This window comes from Megalobrama amblycephala, linkage group LG16 (genome assembly GCF_018812025.1).
Source record: "Megalobrama amblycephala isolate DHTTF-2021 linkage group LG16, ASM1881202v1, whole genome shotgun sequence".
In the NCBI taxonomy this organism is placed as follows: domain Eukaryota; kingdom Metazoa; phylum Chordata; class Actinopteri; order Cypriniformes; family Xenocyprididae; genus Megalobrama; species Megalobrama amblycephala.
Window position 1 is genome coordinate 25,610,510 of NC_063059.1, and position 22,432 is coordinate 25,632,941.

Sequence of the window (22,432 nt, forward strand, 5' to 3'; positions counted from 1 at the left end):
GTGTTTTCAATTCATACTTGCAGCCGGAGGGTGCTCTCTGTACACCTTTAGTCCACAAATTATTCTAAAGAAGAAAAGGAACTAGGAACTAACGAGAGACTTCTAGAGATCGCTAACCATTGCTTTAACATCCAAATAAACACTTTTCAAGACAATAAATACACGATTGAGACAATGTATGTATGTATTGCCTCTGAATTTGCCTCTGAATAGCGCTGGCTCCGTGGGCGTGGCCGCATTAGCGGATAATGAGCTGAATCACATACTTCTGACATGGCTCTCTTTTCATACAGATTACATAAACACAGAATGTTTGTTTTCGATTTGACTTACACGATTTCAAACCTGACATTTCAACGTTTCTTTAGACGTAAGTGTCATTTTTTTTGTCATTAGTATTCATAAGTTACAGTTCATTTTCTGAGAACTATCAGATTGGACTTTGTTCAGAGGGAGAGGAGAGATCACGCATCATGTTAGTTTTCTTTATTTTACAAAAAGCACAACATTGTGTTTTTACTCTGAGTGTACACAAATAAAAGAAGACATTCTATAGTTTCAATTGATATATTTCTTATGTCTCTATGACAAGAAATGACGGAGTATTTTAAGTCTGTTTTGCTGCAATGTGAAAAAAATCCTGCAAAACGCGCTGGTGCGTTTTCAGACCTCAGGGAGTTAAATGAGACTGCCTCAATGATGTATGCAGCCTTCAAAGGGTGCAGTCCCTGAATTGGGACACAGCCATTGTTGAAAAATCTCTCTGCTTCCGTATCCCAAACGAAGCGCGTTGATGGGCGTGCTCTTGCTCTAGGTGCTGTGTGTGTATACGCTTATCAGGGAGAAGTGCCCATACAAGGAATTCCGCCCTTTTATGATGTCATAAAGGCCATACTCGAAAAAAATTCTGCGAGACATGTCCACAACCGGAAGTTGTATATTTGGCACGGAAATACTCAGTCATACGTCCAACTCGTGTTTTAAAACTTTGGCCATGTTTAGCATGAGAATGCAACTCTTTAACAGTGTAAACAAGTCAGAATGCACAAATTAGCATTACACTCCCCCTTTAATATTGTATATAGACTGTCAGTGAAAGCGCTAACTGAATACAAGTGACATTGAGTCCTAAAACACACCCATCATGATAAGACCCAAGTGATCACTTTTCAGTTCAAACTGACTTGACAGTCACAGCCACTCAGAATATATTTGATTGTTTAAGCTTGTTTAAGATTGTTACAGTTATGTGTTAGATTTTAGTGATGCAGCAGAAATAGAAATCACATCATGTCTAAGCAAGCTGTCAGTTGCACGTCAATGTTTTTACTGTTAACTAAATAAAGAACTATTTTTTTCTCTGAAATATATCAAAATCTAATAGAAATGACAAAAGCACAAAAATGAAAATAAAATTAAAAATAAGAATAAATTATATAATAGTTTATATACTAGTAAAATAACATTGTGTCATCTCGCTTGAAGCGACCATAATGCACAGAAATCCCTAGTTTTTCATACTAAACTACCCATATTCAAATCTCTAAATGACTCAACACACTGCAGTGAGACGCCATCATTTCACATGACATTTCGAAATGTATAAGTGGTGTGTAATGACTTGATCATGTCATAATTGTGTCTACGGCGATAGCTTTCCATTTAGCAGGCCCTGAGGAACACATAATACGCTAAGGAGAGTTAACACAAACAGATTAGACTAAATACATAAAACATGAAACCAAAGCACAAAATTTGCACATAGATAACAACACTATCTGGCGTGACACCTAAGCTGAACGCTGCAGCTGGAACTCTTGTCAGCTCTATCTCTCTTTCATGCAGGCAAAGACAATTATGAAGGAACTGCATTCAGAAAGATAGATAGATTGGTCTATGATTTGCCTAAATTGAATACTTCCTCCCCACCTGTGCTGAGACATCTTCTTAAGAATGAATTTAATAGAGGTGCTATTTGCATTTGGCACTCTTAAGTGAAGCAAGCGTACATCTGCATTGAGAAGTACATCAGTGATTTGATCTTCAAATGTCTCTGAAAGTGAAGGATGTGCCACATTTATTTTTCTCTCAGCCAGAGGTACGGCTGATATGAATAAAAAAAGGCATATTAGAATAGGATGCAGTCCTTCGGGTGAATCAAAATTTCCAGCAAAAAAGACCAAGAGGAAGTAAAGGGGATGAGTTAGGAACATATCAAGAAGAGCAGGCAAAGAGACTCTTTTGATAGAGAATAGGTAGAAATTGTGAGAACAGGGTATTTAAAATCTTTCTTCCTGCCATCTTGTAATGTAGTACGAATTTGATTTCTCTGGCATGTGGAGAGCAATAGTTGGAGTCTGAAACATTATTTACATTTCTTTGACCTTAAAGATGCACAATAAAATAAAATACGTTTTTTTTTTTTTTTTTTACGAAATCTGATAGGGGCTTGGGTGTGATTTGCTCTGAATGTACCTGTCGCAGAAGGAAGGCGACCACATCGGTGGATTCCCAGTAGGAAGCGTGGAACAGGTGAGGCAGAGCCACTGTGGGAAACGACGTCAAGACGTCCGGGCAGTACAGAGCATAATCCAACCGCTTAGACCCCCACCATATGCTGGAGACTATCACACACACATAAATACACAGTTAAGTTCAAAAGTTTGGGATCAGTAAGGTTTATTTATTGTTTCCCCAGTTTTAAAGGGATAGTTTACCCAAAAATGAAAATGATGTCATTAATTACTCACCCTTGTGTTGTTCCAAACCATTAAGACTTTTGTTCATCTTTGAAACACAAATTCTTTTTGATGAAATCTGAGAGCTTTCTGTTCCTCCTACATAAAACTAATCCATATGAATTGAGTGGTTTAATCCAAATTTTCTGAAGAAACTCCATTGCTTTATATTCTGAATAATTTAGGCTTTTATTCACATATGAACATTGATCAGCGAACATACAGGTGCTGGTCATATAATTAGAATATCGTGAAAAAGTTCATTTTTTTATTGTAAATTATTTTTAAAAATGAAACTTTCATATATTCTAGATTCCGTACATGTAAAGTAAAACATTTCAAACGTTTTTTTTTGTTTTTTTTAAATTTTTGATGATTAGAGCGTATAGCTCATGAAAGTCCAAAATCCAGTATCTCAAAATATTAGAATATTTCCTAAGATCAATCAAAAAATGGATTTTCAAAACAGAAAAGTTCAAGTTATTTAAAGTATGTTCATTTGTACACTCATTACTTGGTCGGCAGCACATATTACAGCAAATGACTTGCTCCTAGCACAAATTACAGCATCAGTGAAGTGTGGCATGGAAGTGATCAGCCTGTGGCACTGCTGAGGCACTATTGAGCCTTCAGATCATCTGTATATTGTTGGATTGACTGTTTCTCATCTTTCTCTTGAAAATATCCCATAGATTCAGGGGTCAGGCATGTTGACTGGCCAATAAAGCACAATAATATCATGGTCAGCAAACCACTTGGAAGTGGTTTTTGCACTGTGGGCAGGTGCTAAAGTCCTGCTGGAAAAGGAAATCAGCATCTCCATAAAGCTTGTCAGCAGATGGAAGCATAAAGTGCTCCAAAATCTCCTGGAAGATGGCTGCATTGACTTTGCACTTGATAAAACACAATGGACCAACACCAGCAGACGTCACGGCCCCCCAAATCATTACTAACTTCAGAAACTTCCCACTAGACTTCAAGCAGCTTGGATTCTGTGCCTCTCCAGTTTTCCTTCAGACTCTGGGACCATGATTTCAACATGAAATGCAAAATTTATTTTTATCTGAAAAGAGGACTTTTGACCACTGTTCACTGTCCAGTTCTTTTTCTCCTTAGCCCAGGTAAGATGCTTCTGATGTTGTTTCTGTTTCAGAAGTGGCTTGGTAGTCCTTTTCCTGAAGATGTCTGAGTGTGGTGACTCTTGATGCGCTGACTCCGGCTTCATTCGACTCATTGTGAAGCTCTCCCAAGTGTCTGAATCGGCTTTACTTGACAGTATTCTCAAGCTTGTGGTCATCCCTGTTGCTTGTGCACCTTTGCCCACCCAATTTCTTCCTTCTAGTCAACTTTGCATTTAATATGCTTTGATACATCACTCTGTAAACAGCCACCACATTCAGTAATGACCATCTGTGACTTACTCTCTTTGTGGAGGGTGTCAATGATTGTCTCCTGGACCATTGCCAAGTCAGCAGTCTTCCCCATTAGTGTGGTTTCAAAGAACAAGAGATACCCGGAATTTATACTGTAGGGATGGTCATTTAATGAAACTCAAATGTAAATATTCTAATATTTTGAGATACTGGATTTTGGACTTTCATTAGCTGTACGCTCTAATCAACAAATTAAAAAAAAAAAAAAAACCTTTTGAAATGTTTTACTTTACATGTAGGGAATCCAGTATAAATGAAAGTAAAATAATTTACAATAAAAAAATTAACTTTTTCACGATATTCTAATTATATGACCAGCACCTGTAAACAGAAGCTCAACGAACCTGCGTGACGCGCGGGAACAAATCTCTTGCGGAAGCTCAAACGTGCGGTGTAACACACGAGAATGAACCTCATTGGTTCTCAAATATGTCAAGTAAATAGTGAGTTGATGAATGTCAAACTAAATTCAAACTGTTCATTATATAAAGTGATTGTGTCTCTTCCGAAAATTTGGACCAAACCATTTAATTCATATGGATTAGTTTTACAATCTATTTATGACCTTTTAGAAGTGTCAAAGTGTCAGTTGCGTAACTGTCTATGGAGGAACAGAAAGCTCTCAGATTTCATAAAAAAAATCTTAATTTGTGTTCCGAAGATGAACGAAAGTCTTACAGGTTTGGAACAACATGAGGGTGAGTACTTAATGACATAATTTTCATTTTTGGGTGAACTAACCCTTTAAGACCGTTTTTATAAATGATGCTAAACATTATTGCACACTCGACTCTATTTTACCATTATATATTTCTCATTAGCAACAGACAGATCTTGTAAGAATAAAGCAGCGTCAATAAAACTGCCATGTTTTGGACTAATAACTGCCATTATGTCCTTTCTCTGCAGCTGAGATATGATCTACTTGAACAGAGTTAAATACACTGCGGCAGGTCTTTTGGCAGCACAACGAACTCTCAACACTGCATTGCTTGGCTGGAGAGCAAAAAGCATCTCTAATTATGAGGTTTGTGCAGTACGGTGTAAAGAGCAGGTCTGACGAAAGATCAAAGAGCTTTAGACAAAGTTAGTGAGTTTAATTTTGTGCCCGAAGCTCGCCCACCCGCTACCCACTCACTGTTGGCGATGGTGCTGTTCAGCCTGCTCTCCCAGCAGCCTGATAACTGGCTGTCCATGCTGGTCAAACTGGACCTGCGGACCTCACCGCCCACCCGCCTACATGTGTTGTGTTCCGCCTGGGGAGAGGAGGAGTGCGAAGCGCCCACCGGAACTGCATTATTGCCGGGCAGGAACACGTCAGGGTAGCTGTGGATTTCATTGACTGGAGGGAAAACATGAAGGTCATGATGACGAATGTTTGAAATGTAGACAGATTAGGGTTGGATCGATATCAAAAATGTTGGCTTTTGTACAATATCAGCCTCTGGTACTACTTCCAAATCAATACCTTAGGGAGAACAAACAGCCTTGGGTGACTAATGGAGTGAAACTACAAATGAAACAAAGCTGCAATAATACTTCTCCACATTTTATTTTTACATACATATATTAAATAATTATTTAAATATTTTAATGTTTCCAAATAACCAATTGATATGTGTCTAATGCTTTGCAAGGGCAGAATGATTAATCACTTAGGCAACCATTTTTAGAGATTCTCCTTGATTTAATGGATATGCATGAGTATGAATGTGTATTTGTGTACGAAAAAGACAGAAAGAAAGAGAACTGGATTGATTATAGACAACACCACATCATGACCCCTGAAGAGCCTGTTTAAATTGAATTTATAAAACCCTCAGCCACTGCACAACCAAACAACAAAAGCCTCCCTTTCACTCTCAATATATCTCGACAAAACGTCAAACTATGTTTGTGCAAGGGTTCTAAATGATTCCTGACAGAAATCAAGCGCTCTCATTTCCTCCCTCTTTGAGAACACAGAATGACATGCAGGCAGAAATTCTTTAAGTGACTGTCTTGGCTAATCTGTCCCTATATATGCCTGCTGCCTCGTGCACACATGGCCTGTTATTTCTGACAGAGGCAAATTGAATCTGTTTTCATTAGTCCAGCAGCCTGTGCAGAAAACATCCCATTAGGCTGGCGCACATTATTGGTGCAACCACATGCATGTGTGAGCGTGAATATGTGTGTGTGACCTTGGCAGCTGTGTGCAACTGACCACTACAGGTGGTAAAGAGCACCTCTCCTCTGTCATTTCAGCAATTGGCTTCTCTCTCATTTGCCACTGGCTCACAAATGGCTAGGGCTTCAATAATAATGACAGTCACTGAAATGTGGGGGGTGTGGATGGTTGGATGTCAGGAGCGTAGGAACAATCCAAAAAGTGAGGGGGGTGACGCATTAAATCATATCAGTCTCTTTTCATAAGTATGACATGGTTTTAAATGCCTAGTTTCCACGGATACACTCCCATTGAAAATTTTAAAACAAAACTTGACAGAAATGTCCATCATTCTAGCAACAAAACTCTGCCTAAAACACTGTAGTGACAACTGTAATTAAAACACACACACACACACACACGTTTGTTTTTGCGAATTGTGGGGACATTCCATAGGCGTAATGGTTTTTATACTTTACAAACCATATTTTCTGTCACCCTACATTAGCCCTACACATAAACCTACCCATCACAGAAAACTGTGCACATTTTTACTTTCTCACAAAAACTCATTCTGTATGATTTATAAGCCTTTTGAAAAATGGGGACATGGGGTAATGTCCTCATAAGTCACCCTCTTCTTGTAATACCCATGTCATACCCATGTCATTACACAAATCTGTGTCCTGATATGTCACAAAAACACGCACACACACATTTATTCTTAAAGGTGCCCTAGAACTTCTTTTTAAAAGATGTAATATAAGTCTAAGGTGTCCCCTGAATGTGTCTGTGAAGTTTCAGCTCAAAATACCCCATAGATTTTTTTTTAATTCATTTTTTTAACTGCCTATTTTGGGGCATCATTAACTATGCACCGATATATAGGTTGCGGCCCCTTTAAATCTCGTGCTCCCCCCGCCCCCGGAGCTCGCGCTTGCCTTGAACAGCATAAACACAGTTCACACAGCTAATATAACCCTCAAAATGGATCTTTACAAGATGTTCATCATGCATGCTGCATGCATACATCGGATCATACATGTTAGTATAGTATTTATTTGGATGTTTACATTTGATTCTGAATGAGTTTGAGGCTGTGCTCCGTGGCTAAAGCTAACATTACACACTGTTGGAGAGATTTATAAAGAATGAAGTTGTGTTTATGAATTATACAGACCGCAGGTGTTTAAAAATGAAAATAGCGATGGCTCTTGTCTCCGTGAATACAGTAATAAACGATGGCAACTTTAACCAAATTTAACAGTACATTAGCAACATGCTAACGAAACATTTAGAAAGACAATTCACAAATATCACTAAAAATATCATGATATCATGGATCATGTCAGTTATTATTGCTCCATCTGCCATTTTTATCCGCTATTATCCTTGCTTGCTTACCTAGTCTGATGATTCAGCTGTGCACAGATCCAGACGTTCTGCCCTTGTCTAATGACTTGAATATGGGCTGGCATATGCAAATATTGGGGGCGTACATATTAATGATCCCGACTGTTACGTAACAGTCTGTGTTATGTTGAGATTCGCCTGTTCTTCGGAGGTCTTTTAAACAAATGAGATTTATATAAGGAGGAGGAAACAATGGAGTCTTTTGTCTCCATTGTTATGTCTTTTCCATGTATTGAACTCTTGTTATTCAACTATGCCAAGGTAAATTCAATATTTAATTCTAGGGCACCTTTAATAGTGTGTGATATAATTGTTAATAATTGTGTGCGTGTGTGTGTGAGAATGGTCAAACAAAACTATGAAAATAAAACATTTTATTAAATTATTATTAATAATAATAACAATGCATGTAACATTTTTGTAAATCTGCCAAGATTTCAGAAACAATTTTCAATGTTTTATGCACGTAATTATGCACGATTGCCATCTACGAACTGACAAATCTTACAAAAAAGAAGATGGGATGAGTTATAATGATTGCTACACCTCTGGTAATAGGGGTCTGGAAAAGGGGAAACAGAGGGCTAGGAGATGAGCAGGGTGGAGGGCTGGTAGACAGGGAGCACAATACTGAGGCTGCATGTGAATTCTAAACAGGGGCAGCCCTATCAGCGCTGGCCATCAGAACGAGCTCATGCGATTTTATTGCTTTCCAGTCATGCTGACATCTTTAAGAGCTAGACTAAGGGCGTGTTCAGAATGTGCTTATGCCCGCTTCAAGCATAGCCACAATCTGCAAAAAGCTCCAGAGGGCCAAGCTTTCTGCTCTCCTATCTGGGTACGTTTTTGCAGAGTTAACCCCCACAGTCTCTCAGCTTGACCTTTTCCGAGGAGTTTTTGCCGGGCGCAGGACGCATGGCTACACTGCTTAATTTCTCATGTCACTATAGGCCCCAGAGCCAGACGCAGAATACAAATTCACAGGAGCACTCTCTTCAGAAAGCGTGGACTGGAATCAGACGGCACCATTACACCAATCCTGAATGAATACAGGAAAGAAGACTGCTCTTTATGCAGACATGAGGAACGAACAGGGAGACTGATCACACTTTCGATACAGAGTTCATTAGTGTTACCAAAGCCAGCTATTTATGTGAGCGATGGGCTTTTTACAACAATCCTGCTCAGTCTTACCAAGATGAAGCATGCATATAAATGGTAGCAAACATATTTTGTTGTGATCACGACACTGATGAAAACATTTGTGTGAGATTAGTTTGACAAATGAACAAACACTTGACTTGTGTACAGCAAGATTGTACACAGATGCAGTGCTAATACATCAAAGAGGATAACCAAAAACAAATAATTAAATAGCCACTTCCTAAGTTCATGAGTCATCCATTCAATTATTATTGTCAAGTGAGACATGAGCAACAGCGAGAATAAGAGATACATAAAGACAGAAAAAAGGGGACAGAATGTGTTTTTAGTACACTGTTGTCATGTAAATGTACCCTCAGTGAACATAAGAGACTTCTTTCAAAAACATTAAAATATCTTACAGGACCGTAACAGTAATGTTTCCTATTCTGCATCTTTCTGTTGCATTTGGCTTAACTCAACAAACAAAGAGGGACTGGATATAAAATGACTCAAATTGGCCATTTTTTAATGAATCAGTATAACAGATGTTTCTATAAGTTATTGCTTTGAATCAGTCTGACTCAACTCACTGAATTGGTTGAATCAGTAACTGAGTAAACAATACACAACCGTGAATCCTCTCCAGACAAGTTTGTTTATATGTGTTTAGTGACACTTACAATTACCAACATGTAATTTAAAGAAACAAAATTGTATTATTTTCTCCTAAGAATTAAAATGGTATGCATAGTTTTGATACATTATTTTACATCCCTTTATCACAGAACATGTCTGTGATTGCTGATTAATGGGCTATACACTTAGGGTACGTTTACATGACAAAGATGAACCTTTGCGCTTTTTCTGTATAGATGACAATGCTGCCCAAATGAAAACAACATAACGGTGTTGTGTAAATGGACCCTTAATGAACACTATACATGCAAAACAGTCCCAGCAGGGTTTGGTGCAGTGTTCCCAATTGCTTTCAGTTGCTAAAACTGGTCCCTAAATGACTAGATGACATCATTCTGGCGAGTCCACAGAATCTAGACAAGGTTTGTGGAAGATTTGTTGCTAGGCTTTTGAAAAAAAAGTCTCAAAAGGGGCGGGGAAGTAGCTAAATCTAGCGACAAAATCGCTAAATTGGCAGCACTGGTTGGTTCCAACCCTCCTCTAAAACACATACCGGTAGTTTTCAAATAAGCCCGAAGGACTTGATTAGCTGGATCAGGTGTGTTTAATTAGGGTTGAAGCTTAATTCTGCAAGGCTGTGGCCCTCAGAAACTGAGTTTTTCACCCCTGGTATGCACTTGATGAACACTATACACCAGGGGAGCCCAATCCTGTTCCTGAAGATATACCTACCTGCAGAGTTCAGATCCAACCCTGATCCAACACAGCTGTCTGTAATTATCAAGTGCTCCTAAAAATCTTAAAGGGTAAGTTAGTTCACCCCAAAAATGAAAATTCTGTCATAAATTACTCAGCCTCATGTTGTTCTAAACTTGCAAGACTTTCGTTCATCTTTGGAACACAAATCAAGATCTTTTTGATGAAATCTGAGATATGTCTGTTCCTCCAATGACAACTTGATCTTTAACACTTCAAAAAGTTCATAAAGAGACCGGAAAACTAATCCATATGAATGCATCATTCAGGTTCGGTTGAGCTTCTGCTTATGTTCGCTGATCAGTGTTTACATGTGAGTAAAAGCCTAAATTAAATCTGTTCATCACAAAAAAGCAATCATGTCTCTTCAGAAAATTTGGACTAAACCGCTCAGTTCATAGGGATTGGGTTTATGGATCAATCTCTTTATGAACTTTTTGAAGCGTCAAAGATCAAGTTGCGTAGCTGTCTATGGAGGGACAGACATTTCTCAGATTTCATCAGATCTTAATTTGTGTTCTGAAGATGAACGAAAGTCTTAAAAGTTTGATGAGGGCATGAGGGTGAGCAATTAATGCCAGAATTTTCATTTTTGGGGTGAGCTATGCCTCTACTTTGCAGGAAAGTAGATCTCCAGGAACAGGATTGGACACCCCTGCTATACACTATTCACTTAATGATCTGAAGAGCATATACAATTCCTACTTACGCACTGCAGTCTAAGCAAGACTGTGCTTTCAAACATATCAAGTGCAGCGTTAGTTCAGTCAGGCCACGTAGGCATAGTGCTGCGACCAGCTGACACAGTCAGCTGTCAAATCTCTCCAATCACTACCATTCTCCTATTAGACATGGACATATATAAGTGGCATTACTGCTCGGTAAGTATGCTCAAACTGCTCGCAACACTCCCTCCCACCCCATTATAAGCATCAGCATATTACTGTGCACCTTCTGGTTGTCGTCTTCTTTAGTTTCAGATCACTAAGGCTTTCAAGTCCTGGCTGGCATGGACCTCACTGCTGAGAGACACTCATCCTCATAACCAAGCTACAGTATAGAAGTCCCACTGCCACATCTACACGATTACCATTGTTCGCTTTTAAAGACATTACTAAGTGTCTTAATTGTCTATGTACTGTATTTCCAAGCTGATGCTTCTGGGGGGTTAATGTTAAAGTTCTTGTATGTTCAATTAATTTTGGAGCAAAGAACCCCCATAAGGAACCATACCGCCAAAGACAAATTGTGTCGTTTCAATAAACTCAAGGAACTTGCCAAAGTGGTCCTGTCTGAACTATCTATATTGAGTGATTCTATAATATTTGAAACACTTTAGGAGTAAGTTTTAGTCTGGAACCTTGGCTGAAGGTCAGGAAGATGGCAGCAGGGTGCAACGCTAAATTTTTAGGGGGAAAAAAAGGAAAAATGTACTAGAGCGCAATAAGAGGTGTCAAAACACAGACTTATTGGACTTGAAAATGATCGGGCGACTCAGAGAAGATGGAAGACTAAGACACAGCAGGATATAGCATTTACTGCGCTGTAGAATAACACGAGAGACCTTTGAGATGAGGGCGAGGTGGTATATGAGCTCTGGGCATGAAGGGAATACGTGGAGGAATACAGAGTTCAGTGGAAAGAATCAAGCTGTTCTTCAGCGTAATGAGAAAAAGAACTCTGTGATGTTGCTCCACATATGGCTTTAGGATTGCAGCCTTTAGGATTTCAACTACTTGAAATGAATGGCTCCAGATTTGCTGGCCGCCAAATAAAAAAGGAATCAATCCAAATCCACAGGAACAGCATAAACATGAAAACAGATGGATATCAGATACATTTCTCACATTAAATGCCCGCTGAGTAGATCTGTAATGATCCATAATGAAAGAACCTTACACATGGGAGGTCGTTCCAGAGATACTCCATTAGGATAGCAATTATTAACTACTGCATTAAAACAGAGCATGTGTGAGTGGTGTGTGCATGCATTAAATTAGACACATCCACGCCTCGGTATCTAACAAATATTGTGGCATTCTTCGCCTATGATCAGCAGAGTGAGACTTGATATAATTAAAAGTCAGTGTCACATTTCCTGTGAGAGACAGGCTCTTTCCTCTCAATGGCTGATGCCACTCTCTGTTGCAATGAGTTATAATCCCTTCTTATTCAGGAAGATTTCACAGTTAATACTGTATATATTTGCTTTCCTGTCAAATGATCTTCAAAACATCTTATTTACACATATTTGGAGTAGAGTATTTATGTTTCTCGAGGTTATCTTTGATTTGTTTATTTTTCATTATTTCAGTTCATAAAGATATTTTTTAAATCAATGTTTTGTATGTTTATTTTTGTTGATTATTATTTTTATTTCAGTTCAGACTGTTTTTAGTTTGCTTTACTTTGTTTACTTTGTTTTTAAACCAATAGTTTTAGTTTACAACAACTACCCTGGCTTAGCCTGGATCATTTCCCCCATGTTAATTACTTTTTCCAGTATACATGTTTTAACTCATTAGTTTACATCTTAGGTTTAATTTACAATAAACATCCTGTTTTAGCCCAGTGTTGTAACTGTTTAAAGGCACAATATGTAAGATATTTTTATTAAAATACCCAAAAACCACTAGAACAATGTTATATATTTTGCTGACTTGTGTACTTACATTATCCCAAATGTTTCCAAGAATGTTTAAATCAAGAGAAATACAAGCAATTTTAACTAGGACACAGACCGTGTCCGTGCGACGCCTATCAATGACATCATACCCATACATCATTACCCTCGGTTTCCAGTTTTATTTTGTAGAAATCATGGAAACACCAAAGATGCTTTAATATATTATGTGTTTTATTAGACAGGTGAGCAACTGTTTGGATACAGTAATCGACAGAAAACTAATCACGTTATATAGCTCAACACTGAGTACCATGTTTTACCATGCGTAATATCTAGTAGTTGCCGAACGAATGCAGAGTTGCACTATAACAACTTTCAACACACAAATGTATGTAATAGAATAAAACAGCGCTACGTTACCTCACATACAATTGACAGGAAGACGCAGAAGTGGCGACTGTGGCATAATAAAAGTCTCTCATTAGCAATCGCTCCAGTGGCCTCGTTTCTGTTCGCACAGCACTCGGCCCTGCTCTGCTTCATACTACAGTAACGCTAATAATCTAATCCATGAACATGATTTCTGACCGAGTCCCATCCCGATTCTTTTCCACCGGCTGTAGACACGAAGACTTGCATGATTCCGCGAAGTCAAGGCGTCATCAAGCTACGCCTTTGTTTAAATAAGTGACCTCTAGCAGTGAAACTTTACATATCGTGTCTTTAACTGAAACCAAAACTATCACGATTACAAATAGTTTGCGTTAATTGAAATAAAGCTGAAAAACAAAACATTAGATGAAAAACTTGAATTTTGAAAAGTTAGAAAGGCAAGATTAGAAACTTTGCCTTGGCAGCTAACTGAAACAAAATAAGCTGAAGTGCTAGAATGTGTCAAATTAAAACTGCCTTAAAAATAAACCAGATTTAAATAGAAATATATAAAAAAAGTGTAATAAAAACAACAAAATCACATAACTGTTACTGTATAATAGTATATAAATAATAGTAAAATAACACATTTTGGTGTGTTTCTTTCATTGAAAGGTTTATAAAGGGTACATCATTAGCTCAATAACATTTGTCCTAGTTCTAGGCCTAGTCTACAATATAGGACAATCCTAAAATGGATGACAAATAAGTTAAACCTGTCTGCAAAGCAGGATAAAATATGCTCTAAATAAATCAGGAGCTCATTACGGAGCGAGACACCAGCCTCCAGAACTCGGTAAAGCTCCAGGGAATCTGACACTGAGTAAAAGAATGTAAGCGGGGTGAGAGAAGGCACAGCATTGCTCAGGCTAGCAGTTATCTGTCAGGAAAAGGACGCATGCAAAAAGAGGAAGTCACCAAAGAATCCAGTGAGAAAGGCTGTAGATTCTTCCCAAGAAAACATTAACAACCGAACCAGAATCATTCCTTAAAATAGCACAGAGATAATTTGGAAACCCAAGATAAGCGCATTACTGTGACAAAGCAATTATGAAACATAATAAAAGGAACAGATGAGTGAATATTGTGTTTTATTTGTGCATGTAATTCAGCAGCAAACAGTTTAATTGATTCTCAAAGGAATATCTCACTCACCGATAAGGGTGGAGCGGCCGTCTCCCAGAGGGTAACGCTGGTAGCGGGGCACGGGGAATGGAGGCAGTTTGTGGAATTGGGTGTGCAGCAAGGGCTCCAATCTAGAGGCTGACGGGTCGGAGGGGTAAAACAGGTTGAAGATCTGTGAACACGCAGGCCGGAGCTGAGACACTGCATGATAAAAAGAAAAGATAGAAATTGCTAAATTAATAGTAAATATGACTGAGGAGAAGGAAAATCTAATGGGAATGTCTGCCAGTGTATCAAAAGGACATTGTGTTCTGGACATTAATTGGAGAATTTCTACACCAACCCTGGATGGCGGGAAGCACAGTGCGTCTCATGGCTAGCACCAATCCAAGAGGACAGCCCAGTAGAAAACAATCTGTCACCTCAAAGTCAAAGCGACCTGGATTTAACAATATACTGGTGCTGCTGCTTGTTCTCAGGTCGGTTCCATCCTGTATCAAACTGAATACACATACACACACAAAGTTGACATTTACTTAAGTTACACCACAGGGTTTTTGCCTTTGGATGACTCTGGGCACTCTGGGAGTTCTTTAAGCCACATGGTTAGTTCACTTGCTACTAAGTGCTTCAAGCTAAATTGTGAATATTTGTAGTCAAAAACCTGGAAAACTTTGACAATTATTTCTTAATTAAATTGTCTGAGCCAGTTTTTCTTGTAAACAAGAAAAAAAGTGCATGCACTGATATAAAACCCCAACGGATTACAGCAAGAATCTTTCTGTTAGACCGCCAACAACTACTTGACTTTTCCTCACTGCCTTTTAAATCTCCACTCGTTTTTGCACATTGTTTGTCTTTATTACCATCATGCTACGAGCGATGACAGAAAAGCTCTTAAAGACTCTGACTGGCTATCTCACCTCAGACTGAGTGTGAAAAGGATGGGGTGTACAGGGCCCTGGGGACAGATGATTGGGAGTGAATTGTAGTAGAGCTGAGGGGTATGGATGAGCTAAGTGATAAGTCTCCCTCAGGTCCAGCGCTATCAGTCCTGGGTGAGAATCAGTGCTTTTGTCCAGCACTTCTCTAAGCGGCCTTATAGTGACTGCACAAAGGCCCAAGATATAAAAACATATAGGCAAGATAACTTGCAATGCAAGGGCCGATAATGAGAAGGTCACTAGATCAATCATCAAAATCAATCACTTGGCCAGCCAGCAACATTTTTATTGTAAAAAAAATACTTTGTTTATTTTTGCATATCAATTTGTATTTTCTACATGGCAGATAAAATGAAAAAATGATCAAGGTATAAAAGGTATACAAAAATAGATTGCTTGTATATCATGTTGTTGTTGATGAATTACTAATATATAAAACACAAAAGATTAGGCATGAATTTTTAAATGAATAATTTTCCCCAAAATGACACCTGTGGGGTAAAGTGTGTCAGATGCTTCTGATTAAGCATCAAGTTGCTAAACATCCAGGAAATATTAAGCAAAGGTTTTTTTTTTTTTTTTGAAAATGTCACTAATAAAATATACTGAATATTACAGTACAATATAAAACATAAAATATTACATTTTAATAATATATATATATATATATATATATATATATATATATATATATATATATATATATATATATATATATATATTAAAGTTTAATATTACAAATTACAAATAATATATAAGTAAAATATGTTGAAAATAGTTTCACAACATTAAAATATCCAGAATAATAGTATAATATCATAAATAAATAAATAGTTACAAAAAATGTTTCACAACTTTTAGATAAATATTCTGATTATAATTTAATATTATAATATCAGACAATGGCTTATGGGATCAATATTTTGGGAAATTGCAAAGTGCTTTTTTAAAATAATCTATTATTGTAAGAGCTATATTTCATATTTCATACTTCAGAATTTATATTTTCATATTTTTATTGTGTAATTTTTTTTTGTTTTGTTAATTAATTAGACATTTACTGTTTAATATATTTGGTTTATTTTTGTTCTTATTGCGCATGTTCAGTGAAGTCATTTATGTAGCGCACATGAAAAGTTATTGATGCATATACAATAAATAAAGACGAACACCAAGCTTTTGACCATGTATAGTTTTGTGAGACAGCAGAAGTGGTTATTAGCATAGTCAAACAAGTTGTTATTGCAGATGATTTTATGATGTAAGAAGACAATGAAATGTGATTCTTTGTTGACTTGGAAAATAAATCATGACAAAGGAAACTATGGACTGCTAGTCATGAATACAAGATCAGAAGATATGCGTCAAAACTTGTGGAATAACTAAAATACATTCACATGTTCCATACAATACTTATTTGTGTTTAAATTTGATTTAAAACAGATAATGTATTCTACAGTGACTCAACTTACCCCTCGACATGACACAGCTCAGTATTAACTCAAATCTTTATAAGTAGACAACTTTATTTGATATGTAATTTTATGCACAATGACATAAATTGCTAGCACTAATTGAGGGTAAAAACATGGAATGCTATTGTTGTATGCAGGAATTTTAGGAACAATTTTAGTAAAAGAGCTGTGCTGCAGGTTTGTGCCAACAACAGTGCTGAGAACTCTCTCTTGACACATCAATACCATAAATAGGATCATTTAGAAGATAAACAGTTGGATGTTTGGTCCTTTGCCACTATGGCATTGAGCAACTTCTATTGAAAAGGCATCGTTCAGTCTGCGCCTCAGTCTCTCATACTTGCACACTGACTGCAGCTGTGACTATTAATAGCACTGCAGCATGTAACATGCCATCGAGCAGCCAATATTGATAAACAGAAATGGGAAAAAGAGTGACACATTTATGGATGGCTTGGCCAGGGGGACACATCTGGGTAATCTTGTTCTGATTTCTTGTTACCAAAAAAGAAATATATTCATCCTAAAAATAGAGAATGACTAAGGATGCTGATCTGCCCCAAAAAGAATGTTAAAAAAATAATGCCAGTTTACTTCCCATCTGCTATTATTTGAACAAAAACATAGTCTCAGCTCAAGCTCACACTATTGGTTAGGCCAATGTTGACATGTCAGACTATTACAAAAAATAAGAGCAATGCTGAAAATGTTTCTTCAGGGATTATCTCTGTATTGAGAAAATATTGTAATATTACTCACAGCATCATAAAACAGCATTTGGTCTCTGTTCTTGTATACATTACCTGCTAAGGAATGGGTGGTGCTGGCTGCCAGAGGAGTCTGCATCATACGAGTCGCTCTGTTTGCGGCTGAGTGGAGTTTTCCTGTTGCGGGTCTCACTGGGGGCAGATAGGTCGATGTTGCTCCTGCTAAGACGTTTGCTGGAGCTCAGGCTCGGACTGACTTCAGGGTTATCCTGAGTGTGTGGGGAAAAAAATGAGACAGCCAGTTGAATAGAGTCATTATTTATATAAATGTGAAAATAATATACGTAAGCATGAAGCAGAGTGTCAGATAAAGTCTGGATGGTGTGCCTGGTGTGAAAGATGTTCTGTGCTTCCTGAAGATCACAGAAATGTGATGGGAAAACCCACAGGAGTTTGCTCAGAAGTTGCACTTTCATAGCTCAGAGGAGTAAATTAAGCTCTCAGTGATGTTTCTTTATCGACTTTGTCTCAGAGCGTTCAGAGATTGAAAAAGAGAACTGTCTACATTCAGAGTTAAAGCTATAAAATGAATGTGGATAGAATATCTCAGATTATTTCACTATGAATTTTAATAAGACATGTTGTATATTGAGATATTAAATATTCAGGCTTTGATATCTTGGTATATTTGAGTTTGACAGAGTTTGCGACATTGTTGAGATCTCATCTACAACTTTACAGATGTGATATCTCAAAATTTATCAGTACCCTATTTGTTATTAGCTAATTTTACAGATTTGTAATTTATCGGTATCAGTCGATATTGGACATTTCATTGTGTATGTACTATTTACCCAATTACCTAACTAACATTAGCAATACATTTGTTATAGTATTTATTCATCTTTTTTTAACTGTTCATTATTAGTTCAAGTTACTTCAGGTTAATGAAATAATATTAACAAATACAACGATCAATTGATTTTAATCATGTTTTAGTAAATGCTAGAATTAACACTAAGATTAATAAATGCTTTAGAAGTATTTTTCATTGTTAAAGTTAACTAATGTAGTAAACTAATATTAACAAATAGAACCTTATTGTAAAGTGTTACCTTTTTTATTTTTCTTTGCCATCATCAAAAACAGTAATAGTTTAATAACATTGTTAATTGTAACACACACACACACACACACACACACACACACACACACACACACACACATAGTTCAGTCATGAAACTCTAGATGGCGCAGACTGATGGGTCCTTAACGCAAGCTGATAATAATTACAGCATTAACTACATGGTACAAGCTGATTGGTCCATGTCACTTCTGCACCCACTGAGCTTGTTGCTCACACATTTAAATGGCTGGTTGGTTACATTCACTATAGCAGTTTGCAGCGCACTTCAGAGTTCCCCTAAAATCCTCCACCTTCCCCAGCTCCACCTGAATAGATCTGCTGTGGGTTATTGATATATGCTATTTGTGCAGCACCACTATGTCTTACAGCAGCGTATTCAGAGAGTTGTCATGATTGAAATATACATACAGTGGGTACGGAAAGTATTCAGACCCCCTTAAATTTCTCACTCTTTGTTATATTGCAGCCATTTGCTAAAATCATTTAAGTTCATTTTTTTCCTCATTAATGTACACACAGCACCCCATATTGACAGAAAAACACAGAATTGTTGACATTTTTGCAGATTTATTAAAAAAGAAAAACTGAAATATCACATGGTCCTAAGTATTCAGACCCTTTGCTCAGTATTTAGTAGAAGCACCCTTTTGATCTAATACAGCCATGAGTCTTTTTGGGAAAGATGCAACAAGTTTTTCACACCTGGATTTGGGGATCCTCTGCCATTCCTCCTTGCAGATCCTCTCCAGTTCTGTCAGGTTGGATGCTAAACGTTGGTGGACAGCCATTTTTAGGTCTCTCCAGAGATGCTCAATTGGGTTTAAGTCAGGGCTCTGGCTGGGCCATTCAAGAACAGTCACAGAGTTGTTGTGAAGCCACTCCATTATTTTAGCTGTGTGCTTAGGGTCATTGTCTTGTTGGAAGGTAAACCTTCGGCCCAGTCTGAGGTCCTGAGCACTCTGGAGAAGGTTTTCGTCCAGGATTTCCCTGTACTTGGCCGCATTCATCTTTCCCTCGATTGCAACCAGTCGTCCTGTCCCTGCAGCTGAAAAACACCCCCACAGCATGATGCTGCCACCACCATGCTTCACTGTTGGGACTGTATTGGACAGGTGATGAGCAGTGCCTGGTTTTCTCCACACATACCGCTTAGAATTAAGGCCAAAATGTTCTATCTTGGTCTCATCAGACCAGAGAATCTTATTTCTCACCATCTTGGCAAACTCCATGCGGGCTTTCACTTGTCTGGCACTGAGGAGAGGCTTCTGTCGGGCCACTCTGCCATAAAACCCCGACTGGTGGAGGGCTGCAGTGATGGTTGACTTTCTACAACTTTCTCCCATCTCGACTGCATCTCTGGAGCTCAGCCACAGTGATATTTGGGTTCCTCTTTACCTCTCTCAACAAAGGCTCTTCTCCCCCGATAGCTCAGTTTGGCCAGACGGGCAGCTCTAGGAAGGGTTCTGGTCATCCCAAACGTCTTCCATTTAAGGATTATGGAGGCCACTGTGCTCTTAGGAACCTTAAGTGCAGCAGAAATTTTTTTGTAACCTTGGCCAGATCTGTGCCTTGCCACAATTCTGTCTCTGAGCTCTTCAGGCAGTTCCTTTGACCTCATGATTCTCATTTGCTCTGACATGCACTGTTACCCCCTTTCCACCAGCACGAACCGGGTGCTAGTTCAGAGCTAGTGCTAGTGCCAGTTCAGAGTTGGTTCAACTGACGAGCCTTCTAAGAACCGGTTTGCCTTTCCACGGGCTAGAGAGCCAGCACAGAGCCAGGATTTACGTCACAACTACGTCTCATATTTCATAGCAAAGCTAGCGCTGCAGCGCCAAACACAAACACATCAGGCTTGTTCGAGATGCATCGGCTTCCCCCAGAGCGATCGGCGCATGACATTAAAGCACCACGCGAACGATCCAAAAGCACAAGGAGTCGTATGCTTTACAAACACACCCGTGGACCTGCGGCACTCTGATGTCACCCGCCGAATCGGTCCGCGCTGCTCCGATGCACCTCGAACAAGCCTTCCATTAACAATCGCGAATGTTTTACTACTGTTGATGCTCATGGCTTTGCGAACCTATATCCATTTGTATACAGACGGAGATTATGATCGAGCTGCTATTAGCTCGATTAGCTGCTATTTCAAAAATGGCGGTCTTAAGTTTTTTGTTGGTCATGGTAACCCCGCCCCCAGCCCCTGACGCAAGCGGTTCTTACTTCTAGCCCAGCAATGTTTTGGTGCTACTTACGAACCACTTTTCCTGGTTCAGAGCTGGTGCTTTTTGTGTCAAAAGACAAAGAACTGATTTGAAACTAGGCTCTGGCTCCGAACCAGCACTCAAACTGCCTTGGTGGAAAAGGGGTATGTGAGCTGTAAGGTCTTATATAGACAGGTGTGTGGCTTTCCTAATCAAGTCCAATCAGTATAATCAAACACAGCTGGACTCAAATGAAGGTGTAGAACCATCTCAAGGATGATCAGAAGAAATGGACAGCACCTTAGTTAAATGTATGAGTGTGACAGCAAAGGGTCTGAATACTTAGGACCATGTGATATTTCAGTTTTTCTTTTTTAATAAATCTGCAAAAATATCAACAATTCTGTGTTTTTTCTGTCAATATGGGGTGCTGTGTGTACATTAATGAGGAAAAAATGAACTTAAATGATTTTAGCAAATGGCTGCAATATAACAAAGAGTGAAAAATTTAAGGGGGTCTGAATACTTTCCGTACCCACTGTGTATATATATATATATATATATATATATATATATATATATATCATTTATCTGTATCAGTTGATAGGCATTTCATTGTGTGTTATTTACCTATGTGTTACTTTTTTAAAAACGTTTTAACTTTTTTAAATGTTTTCTTGAAAATGTAATCTAATTTCATTTAATCTTAATTCAGCAAATCTCAAAATCAAATTTCATACTGTTCATTATAAAGTTGTGATGCCTAAATTCCCTTTTAACATTTAAAATGATTGATTCTAGTTTTAGTTGTATAATTTTATTTTGTCAAAATTATAAAGAAATTTAATATATTATTTATTGTCAACAGTGCATTCCTACTAAAAGTGTTTTTTTTTTTTTTTTTTTTTTTTACAAGAACAACTCTAAGACAAGGAAAAAAAGAACAAATGTAGTTACAGATGTGTTTTCAAAACTGAATGATTCAGTGTTTAAGTACATACCTGTAAGCTCTCTGTGCTGTTATGTCGGCTGCTGTGGATGGGGCTGCTGTGTCGTGGGCTGTTGCTGAAACAGAGAGCGTCGAAACACAGCACACCTCCCACACAGTCTCCCAACAAACACACCTGTACAAAACACACAAACTATTTCAGCCAGAATCAGTGCAGCATTGCTGCATGCAATCAACACTGTCAGGCAAATCTCAGGATTGCATAATGACAGCTCAATCTACAGTGCAGTCTGACAGTCAATAACACATTTAATTAATCGTACAGAAACAACACAGCTGCAACTCTAGCGCCTTCCTATTTGATGTTGATGAGCACCTCTGCGGTGAGCTCAAATAATGTATAGATGCTCCAAAAACAAACAAATCCACAGGTCTAATTATCAGTGTCAACAACAGATGAGTCTGCGCCACACATTGTCAATGAACAACACGGCTATGGCTGTGTCAAAAAACACACCAATTTTTCTTCAAATCCAGAGGGCTAATATG

General features: G+C 38.1%; 1 protein-coding gene across 4 annotated transcripts in view; it reads right to left on the reverse strand.

Annotated features, from left to right (window-relative positions):
- The window catches only part of pitpnm3 (PITPNM family member 3), a 119,798-nt gene that overhangs the window by 17,424 nt on the left and 79,942 nt on the right, over positions 1-22,432 (reverse strand). For all 4 annotated transcript variants that reach the window (XM_048160214.1, XM_048160213.1, XM_048160212.1 and 1 more), the window contains 6 exons: positions 21,936-22,058; positions 17,677-17,849; positions 14,798-14,955; positions 14,485-14,655; positions 5,310-5,513; positions 2,476-2,624 (listed from right to left, as the gene is read on the reverse strand). In XM_048160214.1, coding sequence (XP_048016171.1) covers positions 2,476-2,624; positions 5,310-5,513; positions 14,485-14,655; positions 14,798-14,955; positions 17,677-17,849; positions 21,936-22,058 — 978 coding nt within the window. The remainder of the gene's footprint in view (positions 1-2,475; positions 2,625-5,309; positions 5,514-14,484; positions 14,656-14,797; positions 14,956-17,676; positions 17,850-21,935; positions 22,059-22,432) is intronic.